Source organism: Vigna radiata, chromosome 9 (genome assembly GCF_000741045.1).
Source record: "Vigna radiata var. radiata cultivar VC1973A chromosome 9, Vradiata_ver6, whole genome shotgun sequence".
NCBI classification, from domain to species: domain Eukaryota; kingdom Viridiplantae; phylum Streptophyta; class Magnoliopsida; order Fabales; family Fabaceae; genus Vigna; species Vigna radiata.
The window spans coordinates 12,967,901-12,980,436 of record NC_028359.1 but is presented as its reverse complement, the minus strand read 5'-3'; the positions used below and the strand labels follow the sequence as shown (position 1 = coordinate 12,980,436).

Sequence of the window (12,536 nt, the reverse complement as noted above, 5' to 3'; positions counted from 1 at the left end):
ACAACTCGGATATTATTATACTATATATATATATATACAAAAGGAAAATGTCTCTTTAACAATTTTTTTTTGATAATTTTTTGAAAACGCATTCGTAACAGTTTGTGATTGGTCGTGATGATCTGAAATATATTTTGACAACACGGATAGATGAGGAAAAAATAAAAAGAATAACTGTTATTTACTGAATATACCCTCTGACCAATGCAACAAAACAAGAGTAGAATTCAACGACTGCACAGAGAACAAACAAAGGAATCAGCATTGATCAGATAGTGGCATGCCCTTATGGCTATAAAACTGTGAGCGTGGTAGAATGGATATGGACGTAAGAGCTTTTGTATTAAGTGAATGCAATTTATCTGCATAATTGTCTCTGAAAGTCAATAGAATGAGACAAAGTAGAGGGTGACATGAGAGTGACTTCTTACCAGCCTTTTTCTGCAACAATGTGAGCTCTGGTATGGAAGCAGCAGTGTGCTAGTGGGAATATTATTTCTGCCAGTTATTAAAGAACAAAGAGTGCAGTTGCGTGGGTCAGAATAATTCTCACTCTTTGCAAGGATTACGTGGTGGGGACAAAACAAAATAGCTTAAACCCTCTCCAAGGAACATAGTTTATTCAATAGTATATATTTCATAAATAAAAATAAATTTATATGTAGCTTTAATTCGAATACTATATTTTTATCATGTAAGAGAATTTGTCTGATAGAAATTTATTTCACACACATAGACGTTAAATGTAGAAAACATCTTTTGATCGAAACTAAGACATTGAAGTAATTCATCGAGATAAAGACATTAAAAAGAATGAGGGGATGCAAGCAAGATAAGGTTGTGCAGAACAATATTAAAGGAAAGTTAAGACATAAGGTATCAAAAAGGGATATCTCTATCTAAGGACCAATAAAGCAGTTAAAGGGAGCCATCGAGAGTTCAAGCAATGCATCAAGGAAGGCAACATTAAGAAAGGAGTATAGTGGAAAAAATGAAAAAAAGGTACAATGCTAAATTAAAAGCGTAGTTAGCCTATGATAACTACTGGAACAACCTGATTTATCAGATGTCAAGTTATTAAAAATTAGTAAAATTCAAAATTTATCATAAGGTAAAAATGTATTTAAAAAAAATAAAAAAAATCTTATCCAATTATATTATTTCAAGTAATAAAATAACGAAGGAAATAGTCTAATATATTGTCTTAACTTGAAAAACAAAATAGTTTTAAATGAATCACAATTATAATTTCTTCATCCTCTCTTGAGCCAATCACGCTTTTAGAACATTTGTAACATTATCTGCTCATATATAACACATTATACGATCATCGCGGATAATTTCATTTACAAACACAAACATAAACATGTATGGCTAAACTACCGATAAAAAATCATAACAATAAGATACGCATATCCTGATTATATCAATAATAATCAAACACACAAGATACATATCTTCTTATTATACCAACCATAATAAAAAACACAACAAGATACATATCTTTTGATTATATCAACCATAATGAGACACCCCATACATAGTAGTAATTATAATAGGATTCCTAATCCTCTAACATAAACAATTTAATAATATTGAATTACTCAATCCTCGATCCTTGAACTTCAAACATTGATCCTTGATCTCTAACCCTTCGTGTCATCACTAACATCTCACACATAGACCCTTGGTCTATCCACTCATTAACACCCATGCTAACTACTTATTATAACCATTACACTAGTACATTAAGCGGAAAAGAAACCGGTTGGTTTTGGTTATTGGCACCGGTTCTGCAACCGGTGCATGCTCAGATGGAGTAAAAAAGGGTAAACATTTTGCTTCGGTATGGACCAGATCAAAAGATGGTACGATTATGCCTCGGTTATTAGATAACCGAGGTAGTAGCGTGTTCTTTTTCTTTTCATATTTTAGCTCCAATTATAGCATACATCGTTTGTGGCCATCAACGTCCAGTACAATATTTTCGAGCTTCAGATCCTGTGCATTATTCCATTTGAATGGAGATGAGAAACTGCAGAAATAATCTCCCCAGCATATATGCGTGCTAGATCCTCTCTGAACAGTAGACAAAAATAGAACCACAAATTAATCCTGCAAATTAAAAACAAATAGAAGAAACAAAAAATCTAAAAGCTAAACTCACGTGAAAAGGCCTTGGTGATAAAGCTGGAAGAAATGAGTTTGTGAGGGTTTGTGACCATCCTTTGTAAAACCAGAAAACTGAGAGGAAACCATTTCTCATTGCTCAGAAATCAAGGATCCAAATATGATGTTGTTGATGACCAAACCAAAAATGATTATGGATTAACCACCTCAAAGTTTCCCAAAACCCTCACCGCAGATGGACTCCTGTCAATGGCCTCAATCAAGAGAAAGTTGATGTAGGAAAATGGAGTTCCCAAAAACTTAGGCAGCAAGAAGAGCAAAACCCAGCAGATGATATCGTTGTTCTTGTTTCCAGGAAGTTGGTTGTTGAAAGCAGAAATCCATTCGTCTCTGCCTTGCAGCCAAATCCATTCACATTCACACCTGAACACAAATAATTACACATCACTGGCTATTGCAGAAGATGAGGCAAATCGAAGGCAAAGGAGAAGTCACAACAGAAGTTGACGCAAATTGAAACCAAATTGAAACCAAATCCTAATCCTAATCGAAACCAAATATCCAAGGCGAAGGCAAAGGAGAAGGCAAGAACATTCCTAATCAAAACCAAATCCCAAATCCCAAATTAAGAACGCAAGAACATGACCCCAAATCCCAAATCGAAACCCTAGAACGCAATGTATTGCCGCTGTCAAACCAGAACAAAGAGAAGAAAAGATTAAGGTTGATGCCTCCACTTCTTGTGAAGCCGGGACAGAGAAGAGAGAAGAAAGAAGCTGGAGTTTGAACCCTCGTTGCCGCCTCACTGCGACCTCGTCGCCGCCTCAGCGCGACCTCGCCGCGACCTCGTCGCCACCTCGTCGCCACCTCATCGCGACCTCGTCGACGCCTCGCCACAACCTCGTCGCGTCGTTGTCGTGCCTCGCTGGGCTGGCCACCAACGTTGAGTCTGCCGCAATGAAGAAAAAAGGCAAAAGCTTCAACCTTTTAGATTTCGCATGATGAAGAGAAAGCTTCTAGATCTTGCGAGAAAGGATCTGAGGGCACCAAGTTTACACCTGAGGGTTCTACCATTGACTGAGGCAATACAACCATTACGCCTCGGTTCAGTACCAACTCGATGCCTATGCTCCTCTAATACGCATCGGTTCTATAATAACTGAGGCATAAACATCTTTATACACCGATTCTGCAGGAACCGATGCCGTAGTGCAGATATGCTTCAATCCACCGTTAACCGAAGCCTATTTGTCGAGGTTAAAAACCCTTTTTTTACTAGTGTTATAGTAACACCACTATTAACATTACATAACGAGAGTATGTTGTAGTATGTATACTTTAATCAATGTCCAAGATTGTATAATTGTTCCAAAAAAAAAAAGTTTCACTAAAGCTGACAAATACATTATATATGAATTTATTCGTAAGTAATTATATATGAATTTATCCGTAAGTAATTACATACATATTTATTTGTATGTAATTATTTACAGAAAAATCCATTAATAATGTTACCTACGAAAATTTTATCTATGTATTTTTGTCTGTAGATAATCTATAGATAACTTTTTATTATCTAGGAATTTTTTGTCTTATCTACGAATTTTTGTCATAGATAATCATCATTATTTTTCTCATTCAAAACACTACAAGAAAAAGGTCATTTACATACGACTCTTTATATGCATGTAATTTCCCAGTTACATACGAATTTTATATAAGGATGAGTTACATACGGATATATCCATATGTAATAGAAAAAATATTTACATATGGATTGTCCGTATGTAATATCCGTATATAATGTTGGCGCCTTTTGGCGGGAGCTTTCTCAAGGATAAAATTGTGCATAATTTTCGTATGTAAGTTGGTTTCCTCTTACATACGGATATTACATACGAATGTTAAAAATATATAAAAAATTAACAAATTAAACCATAAAAAAAACGTAATAGGCAGATTGGAAAGTTCTCGAGCCCTTCTTCGTCTTAGCTCTTTCTTTCCTCTCAGCTCTTTCTTCCCTCTCGATCATAACTTCTTCTCTGGCCATTCTTGTTGTTAGAAATAATAAAGCTTGTTTCTCAACAGCAAGAGGGGGGGGGGGGGGGGGGGGTGAATTGGTGTTTTATGAAAACTTGTTTCTCAAATGCGTTTTTCAGTTAACATTGAAGCAAAAATGTGTCGAACAATGTAAACAACCCAAATGCTATCATGAAATGTGCTTGAAACATCAAATAAACCTAACAAAATTTAGTTAAAATGACTAAATTCATACATTTCTAAAGTTGGGGGACTAAATTAGGCTAAAGTCTTGAAGAGGGACTAATTCTAATTTTCACTGAAAGTTAAGGAATCGAAAACATATATAACCCTAAAATATAATATAAATTAAATTAAATATAAATTAAAATTTAATTTCAATTAAATTTAACCTTATAAAATATAAATTAATCTTAATTTTAATTAAATTTAACTTAATAAAATATAAATTATTTTTTATTTTATTTTTTACGGGTAGCGGATATCCGCGGATATGAATAGTATAATACCCACATCCCGTTCATGAGCGGGTATTAAAATACCCGTAGAGTTCAACTATCCATCACGGATTTTATCAAATTTTTTTGCTATTCCTATCTAAGATGGACTACCCGCAAGTGTTGTGGTGGGACTTTAGATAAATAATAGTAAATATACATGATTAAAATAGGTTTAAACCTCTTTTTGGTCCCTAAGTTAGAAGCAGATGTTCACTTTAGTCCCCGTTTTTAAAAATGTAAATCTTTGGTCCTTAAGTTATAAAAGATGTATCAAATGAGTCCTTTTTTGACTTGAAATATTGTTTTTGGTTGTTTCTTAACAATTGCTACATCTTTATATTGCTTTGCTCTTTGTACTTTGACTATGAACATAAAAAAAGGACTCATTTGATATATTTTTTATAATTAGGAATCAAAGGTTTATATTTTTAAAAGCGGAGACTAAACTAAACATCCGTCCATAACTTAGGGACCAAAAAGAGATTTAAACCATTAAAATATGTGAAATCAAATTTTAAATTATTTTTCAATAACTAATATTTTTTCTATTAATAATTTTATTATTAATATTGATTTAAAAAATTCATTAATAATTATTAATGAGTAACTGTACCTACGGTTGGATGTCGGAATACTTTTACCCAATCAATTACTAAACAACTAACTACCTATTATCTATAAATATTAATTAAAAATATTTATTTAGCATCTAATTTAAATTTTATATGCAAATATCACATACAAATTCTTTTGTTATCCCTAATCAGTATGTATTAAAATTGTCACTAAGTACAACAATTTGGAGAAAAATTTAAGATTTACATAATTTGTTAACCTATACATTTAAATGCTTCACAGTGTACTGGTGTTGGACACCCATCTGTCTCTTTAAGTTGATGTCTAATGGTTGCTGTAAAATATGAGTTGTGTTGAAGAAAGAAAAACAAAATCATCTAAGTGTTAGTAAAACTATTGTAGCTTCCAAAAAGATGAGATTGTCTAATCCTTCTTGGTAACCCAAAATTTTGATAGCATCTGATCTCACCTCCTAACCCAGCTGTCACAATTACCAAACCCCACGCCGTAGGAACAACTGTGGAGGAAATGTGGCCACTGTCCAATAATGAAAAAGATGAAGAAAATGATCCACTTGAAGAAAGTGCATCACTATACCTAGATGAGGATGATGATGATGATGCAGTTCTAAAAGAAGCACTAAATCCTGAATCTGTGCGAGAAAATGCTTCAAGGTCATCTTCCTCTGCTGTGTGGCAATTATCTTTCATTGGAGACTGAGGTATCGTTCTTTTACTGTTACAAAATGAATCTCCAAGTCCTGATTCTGCATGGAAATTTGCCGCAAGTTCTTCCCTAGGGGAATTTGAAGCTCCTTCTGAGTTAAGGCTATTACTTTTCCTGGGAAGTGGTGGAAGAGTTTTCTTACTACCATTCGCAGAAGATGGCGATGGTGTTTCTTCCCCACCATTAGAACCTACCAAAGAACGTTTTGAATGCTTTTTGACAGGCACTGGCAGTAGCGGAGGTTCACCTTTGACGGTACAATTCCATGGTATTGCTACTGAAACATCTTTGCAGGTGAAGTGCTCGTGAGCACGAGTAACTAGCATACTTTTGAATTTTCCACTGCCTGCACTTCTATGATCTTCATGCTTCCACACATATACTTCAGAATCTTCACTTGCACTTATAATATATCTTCCATCTGGACTAAATGAAGCTGCAATTTGACTGTTTGCATTACGAAAACCTGTTCATGTTCAACACCAATATTTTAAATCAACCTTTTTATGTTGCTATGGCTGTGGAAATAGTTATCATGCAAGAGTTGATCATATTTTAAATCAGTGAAAAAGGTAACTTCGGATAATGTTTTGCAGCACCTTTGTACTTTTGAACTACTTCTGAACCTTCCAATATTCTTATTCTGGAATCTGCTGAAGTTACAAGAATTTCTGATGGTTTGCCTGGAACAAACTGAAATGACAAAACGCCAATAATTAGATACATATGATTATAAAAATGTAAATTTTTTTTGTATTTTTTCAAAGAATATTTTTGGGTTAAATGTGATTTTGGTATCTTAACTTTAATTGAAAATTGGAATTAGTCCATCTTCAAAACTTTGACCTAATTTAGTCTTCCAATTTTAGAAATGTATGAATTTAGTCCTTTTAACTAAATTTTGTTAGATATATTTGATGTTTGATTGCATTTAGGTTGTTTATACTGTTTGACACATTTTTGCTTCAATGTTGAGGGAGAAACATGTTTGAAACAACAAATAAAGTTAACAAAATTTGGTTAAAAGGACTAAATTCATACATTTCTAAAGTTGAGAGACTAAATTAGACCAAAATTTTTAAGAAAGACTAATTCCAATTTTTACTGAAAATTAAGGAATCAAAAATATATTTAACCCTAATATTTTTCATACTTTTAATCAAAACGAAACAAGTATGACCAATATATGGATATTAACTCAGAGGAGAAGTTCTTTTAACTCTCGAGTCTAAAAGTGATGTATTAATTTGAAAATATGGTTTCATTATTTAAAAATTAAATTTTATTTTTATTCCAAATTTGATATATTTTAATTATTAAATTTTAAAAATAAATTAATATAATTTTTTAATATAACAACATGGATATTTTTTACAAATTAAATAATTTTATAAACTAACATTTGAGATGTAATATATGAAATAGTATCAACAGTTGAAAAGTAATCTGAAATGTAATTTAATGCATAAAAAAGTTTTACGATTATAGAATTTTAATTTTATGTTAAAAATTAAAAATATATTGAACTATTTTAAAGAAAAGCAAACTTGGTATGCCAGAATTTATATTTGTTTAGAATATTGTTTACTTTGTAACTTTACGAGCCTTAACTTAATCTTCTCATAATGTAGTTGTTTTCTCTCTTTTAAAGATGAAAATTTATTAGAAAAAAAAAAAAGAAGAGAAAAGGCCAGTAAATTTGTTTCCCCTACATCAAACCCATTCTGGCTTGGCACATGAAAATAAAAATTACCTGAAAACCAGTGACTTTTCTTAGTTGGGATTTCTTTTGTGAAATCTCAATTGTTCCTGTTTGAGTTAGTTTGCAATCTGGTTTACCATAAGGAAATGGGAATTAACAGCTTGATAAATTCAGTTTAAATTATTTATAAGATGTGTTAAATTTTTATTTAGATTACAAGATATTTTCAATAGAAAATGATATTTTAACACCATTTTTTTGATACTATTTTGACACTGCACACGTGTCAAAAATGTGATTGGACGATTTCAAATTAAAAAAGTTGAGACAGGGGTATGTTTGGAAGAAAAAAACCAAAATTTGTTTTTTTTAATTTGAAATCGTCCAACCACATTTTGACACGTGTACAGTGTCAAAATGGTGTCAAAAAATGGTGTTAAAATTTTATTTTCCATTTTCAATAGAGATAAATATATAAAGGAAAATGATATTTTAACATCATTTTTTGACACCATTTTGACACTACACACGTGTCAAAATGTGATTGGACGATTTCAAATTAAAAAAAAACAAACTTTGGTTTTTCTCTTCCAAATATATCTCTGTCTCAACTTTTTTAATTTGAAATCGTCCAATCACATTTTGACACATGTACAATGTCAAAATGATGTCAAAAAATGATGTTAAAATATCATTTTTCCATATATATAAATAGACTAGTCAAGTAGTTAATACCTTTTGTGCTATATGTACGACAACCGCCCTTGTGGGTACCAACAATAGCACCCTGAAATAATGAGAAAACATGAACAAGGATCAAATCAATGCATAATTAGTATTTGATTTGGTTTATCACGTTATTATCTAGGTTTAAGTATGATTGTTCTGAGCACCCAAAAAAGAGTTTGTTTCATCATGTTTTATGGATTCTCTAGGGAGTTATGGAGAAAGTACTACCTTATATATATTTGAGATAAATCTAAGAAAAGCTAAGAAGAAGAAAAGGATACCTGACCGTCAGGTGTAAAGGAGAGTGCAGTAACCATTTCATTGAGATCAATCCAATCGACAACATGGCGTTCAGGAATGCTCCATATTCTGACCCTAGCGTCCAGCGAACCACTGATGAAAACATCATCTTTCAGAGGATTGAATTGTATGCAGGTTACTGCAATATCCAATCCCTCATCAAACATCAACCCAACAAAATGTAACTAAATATGCATGCAGAGGCTCAAACATCTCACTCTCACCATAGTCACTGTGGGGAAACCTGTACAAGCAACTCCTAGTCTCCAAGTTCCATAATCTCACTGTTTTATCCATTGAAGATGACAGAAGTAGCTACAGTTCAAAATTAAAACCCATCAAAATTTTACCTTGTAATAATTATCTTCTTCCATGCATGAAATAATACCTTAGATCTCGACCATGACAAATCTAAAACATCATCCAAATGTCCTTGGAAACTGCAGAAGGGTTTGTCGGAGAGTGAGAACACAGTTTCAGGAACATGAACATAGTCAGGAATGGCAGGGCCCTTTTTCGTTCCAAATTTGCCCTTCTTCTTCTTGTCAGCCGCCGCCGCCGCCGGAGAGAAAGGCGAACCGTCGTTGGAGGCAAGCAAGGAAGGGTGAATAGGTGTGAAACTCCCCTCGTCGAACCTCAACGACATAACCTCACACTCCTGCACTTCCCACACGTGTATCACCTTGTCCTCACCTGCACTCGCCAGAAACCTCCCATCCAAACTAAACCTAATCGTCCAAATCGACCCCTCGTGTCCCTGAAGCTCCTGACACAGATGCAACGCCGACACCTCCTTGTGCGACTTCCCGCTCTGCCGCACTCGCACCCACTGACTCTTCTCCGCCGCCGCCGTTGCGGCGGCTGCGTTACCAAAACCCTCTCTCTCCCCAATGAACCCACTGGCCACGCCCTTTATGTTCTTCAGAAATGCAACCCCTCTTCTCTTGCTCATCCTCAAACTTCTCGAAATGTACGAACTCGAAGTCAGCTTCCGCGACAAATTCTCGCTCCTCGTACTGCGTCGCATAAGCTCGCTAACCACGCGCGATTTCCCCACCGTCTTTTCAAACTCATCCATCGTTAACTGCCTCCCCGTCTGTAAATCACTCAGCCTGTTCCACGCACCGTTTTCGGTAAATTCGTTCACAATAAACTCCTTCCCCGTGTCCAAGTTCTTTATAAGGAAAAATGCTCGCACTCCCAAATCCTCATTCTTCGCGCTTTTCGGCTTGGACTGCGCTGCTTCATCGGAATCCCTCAACACCGCCCTGTTTCTGGTTCCCGGCGGAGCGCGGTGGACGAACACCTCCGTCGCGGTTCTCGTCAACCTCTGCTTCGAACACTTTCCGATGAAATGTTCTCTTCTCGACCTCTCCAACGAAAACAACTCGATGTCTCCCTCAGATCGCGAACGAACAAGAACTAATTGATGAGAGGAGTTGTCTGAAAACATCTTCTCTGTCGAAACGGCAACCGCTGTCGTTGTCTCAGAAACCGGCGTCGTTGAATCGGTAACCGGCGTCGTTGAATCGGTAACCGGCGTCGTTGACACGATAGGTGTATCGGTAACGGGATTAGCGCTAATAGACGGAAGTGTTGATTTTTCGGAGGAAATGGAGTTGGTGGGCTTTGAAACTGATTGACCGAGTTCCACGGGCGTGGTTTTCGAGAACTCTTTGTCGTCGTCCAGACCCATGCCGCGGAGCAAACGCTTTCGGCGCTCGTCAATTGAGAGGGGGGCCGCCATCCATACGCCGTAATCTGGAGCAGCATCCATCGTGGGGGAAAGGCTGTTTCGACGCGAGGGAGCGGAGGAGATGGCTGAGGCGAAGGAAAGGCGGGGGTCGTCGAAATCGTCGTCGTCATCGTCGTCGTCGGAGGCCAGGTCGAGGGGGGCGGCGGTGGAGAGGCGGCTGTATGACTCGAAGAAGGCATCATCGTCGTCAACATCGCCAAGGCCGTCCCAGTCCATCGTCATCGTTTTCCGGCGTCCCATGGCGGTGCATTGGCGCGAAAACAGGGGTTGGGGATGGATGTGGTTTCTCTTGAGTGAAATCTTTTGTTTTGTTTGGTTTGGTGTTGATTTTTTTGTTTGTGGTTGCGTGTCGGTGTTTTGGGGGCAGAGCAAGTGAAGAGAGAAAAAGAAGGAAAGATAGACAGCTTGATTACCGTTATGGATTTTTGGGGGCAAAGAAACGGTCAACGGATTCCATGCCTCATTCTCTCTCTTTTCTAATGTCTTCACTTTCAAAAATGAAAAATAAATATTTATTTCATCACTTACGATAGTAAGTATGGTAAGCAAATAAACAATGATCTCTCTTAGTTTAATTGGTTAGGAAAATGTTTCTTGGACACCTTCTTTTGACACAAATTTGATAGAGTCCACATGTCAAATTTGTATTGGATGTTTTCACTTCATTAATAAAACCCTTTTAGAAAAGCAGAAAAGGGTAATATTGGAATGATGCTTTTATGAAATTTTGATTTTCGCGGTTTTATTTTTCTTCTTCTTCACTTTCGGTCTTTCCATTTGTCTTCTTCACTTTCGTTCTTCCCATTCATCTCTCCCATTCGGCTCTTTCCAATTTTCATTTGCTTCATTTCTTGAATCCCTTGGTCTCTCTCCATTCGGCTGATCTTCTCATCCAAACATATCACTGTGTATCGGTAAGCTCTCTTTCGCGTTTCTCGTTTTGGTTGTCTTTGGCTTTGTGCCTCTATTTCGAGTATTTGCTCTCTATATCGCATTGTGTGGCTTGTGGAAGCGTACTTTATTTTTGTTTTATATAATTATTTTTTGTGTTTTTTAAACCCTAATCCACCATTGATGTATTTGTATGAAATATTTACAGTTGCAATGGCGTTCGGAAACCCAAAGGTGAGTAAAAGTCTTGTTATTATATAAAGTTGGTTTTTTTTTTAAGTAATAAATTTTTAGTTTTTAATGTTTTGTAGTGCCGGGTTCGAATCTCTCTTGATTCATCAATCATTGTTACTATGAATGAGTTACTAAGAGATGTCCATGTTGAACGAATTTCGATGATACCATTTCGTTGGTGTTTGGAGCTTCGTAAGGCTGTGGAGATTAACTATGAATTATTGAAGGTTATGGTATGGATTGATGCACGTGATTGGATCCTGAACGTCGAGAACATAAGGATACTGGATGTGCTAGAGGTCTATGGATTATGGTAGGATAGTTGTCCTGTGTACAAATGTAGTAAACATTGTAGTCAACATTGTAAGATACAATAATTTATATGAAGGCAGTGTATTTTAATGTATATGAACATATTGTACAAATTGATAGTGGTATAAGATGATTGATTTCAACCTTGTTTATGTGATTTCAACCTTATTTATGTGCATTGTACAAATGATTATTGATTGATTATTGATTGATGATTGATGTCCAGGTTTGTTTATGTGCAATTTATAAAAGTGTTGCCTTACCATTTTATGCCAAGTACTGCAATCTGTGCAGCAAAATACACTATTGTAATCGTTTACAAGGGTGTAGTAATCGATTACGCGAGTCTGGTTTTAGTTTTGCACATCCTGTTGCACTGAAGGAATCTCTCCATGGGAGGTCCCCACCTCCATCTTGGGGGACCCAAAACATTAAGATGCAGTCATTCCTCACTAAAGAACATCAAATTACAACTAAAAGAACTGGACTTGGGTCAAAACACATTGTTATTCACCAGTGGTCCTCCAGGTGTTTACTGGTGCCTCCTTTAGTTCAAAAGGATGTGCAGAATCCAATTCAGACACGTGTAATCGTTTACAACCACTTTTATCGATTACAATGCAACTTTTTGCACCAGACT

At 35.7% G+C, this 12,536-nt stretch overlaps 1 protein-coding gene across 1 annotated transcript; it reads right to left on the bottom strand.

Moving 5' to 3' along the window:
- Positions 1-5,581: 5,581 nt before the first annotated feature.
- LOC106773376 (WD repeat-containing protein 44-like) lies at positions 5,582-10,824 on the bottom strand. The gene is made up of 9 exons (XM_022786286.1): positions 10,389-10,824; positions 9,092-10,313; positions 8,928-9,018; positions 8,685-8,842; positions 8,410-8,461; positions 7,726-7,802; positions 6,572-6,665; positions 6,031-6,438; positions 5,582-5,904 (listed from the first exon to the last, which is right to left on the bottom strand). The coding sequence occupies exons 1-9, from the start codon at positions 10,697-10,699 to the stop codon at positions 5,624-5,626; spliced, it is 2,694 nt and encodes an 897-aa protein (XP_022642007.1). The 5' UTR covers positions 10,700-10,824; the 3' UTR covers positions 5,582-5,623.
- Between the last annotated feature and the right edge of the window lie 1,712 nt (positions 10,825-12,536).

What these genes read in the sequence shown, in the direction of transcription:
- LOC106773376 (XM_022786286.1), bottom strand. Translation starts at nt 10,699, where the DNA reads ATGGGACGCCGGAAAACGATGACGATGGACTGGGACGGCCTTGGCGAT. An exon ending in TCGTACATATAGCACAAAAG is followed by an intron (nt 7,803 to 8,409) that starts GTATTAACTACT and finishes ATGGTAAACCAG; the next exon opens with ATTGCAAACTAACTCAAACA. An exon ending in AGTAGTTCAAAAGTACAAAG is followed by an intron (nt 6,439 to 6,571) that starts GTGCTGCAAAAC and finishes GAACATGAACAG; the next exon opens with GTTTTCGTAATGCAAACAGT.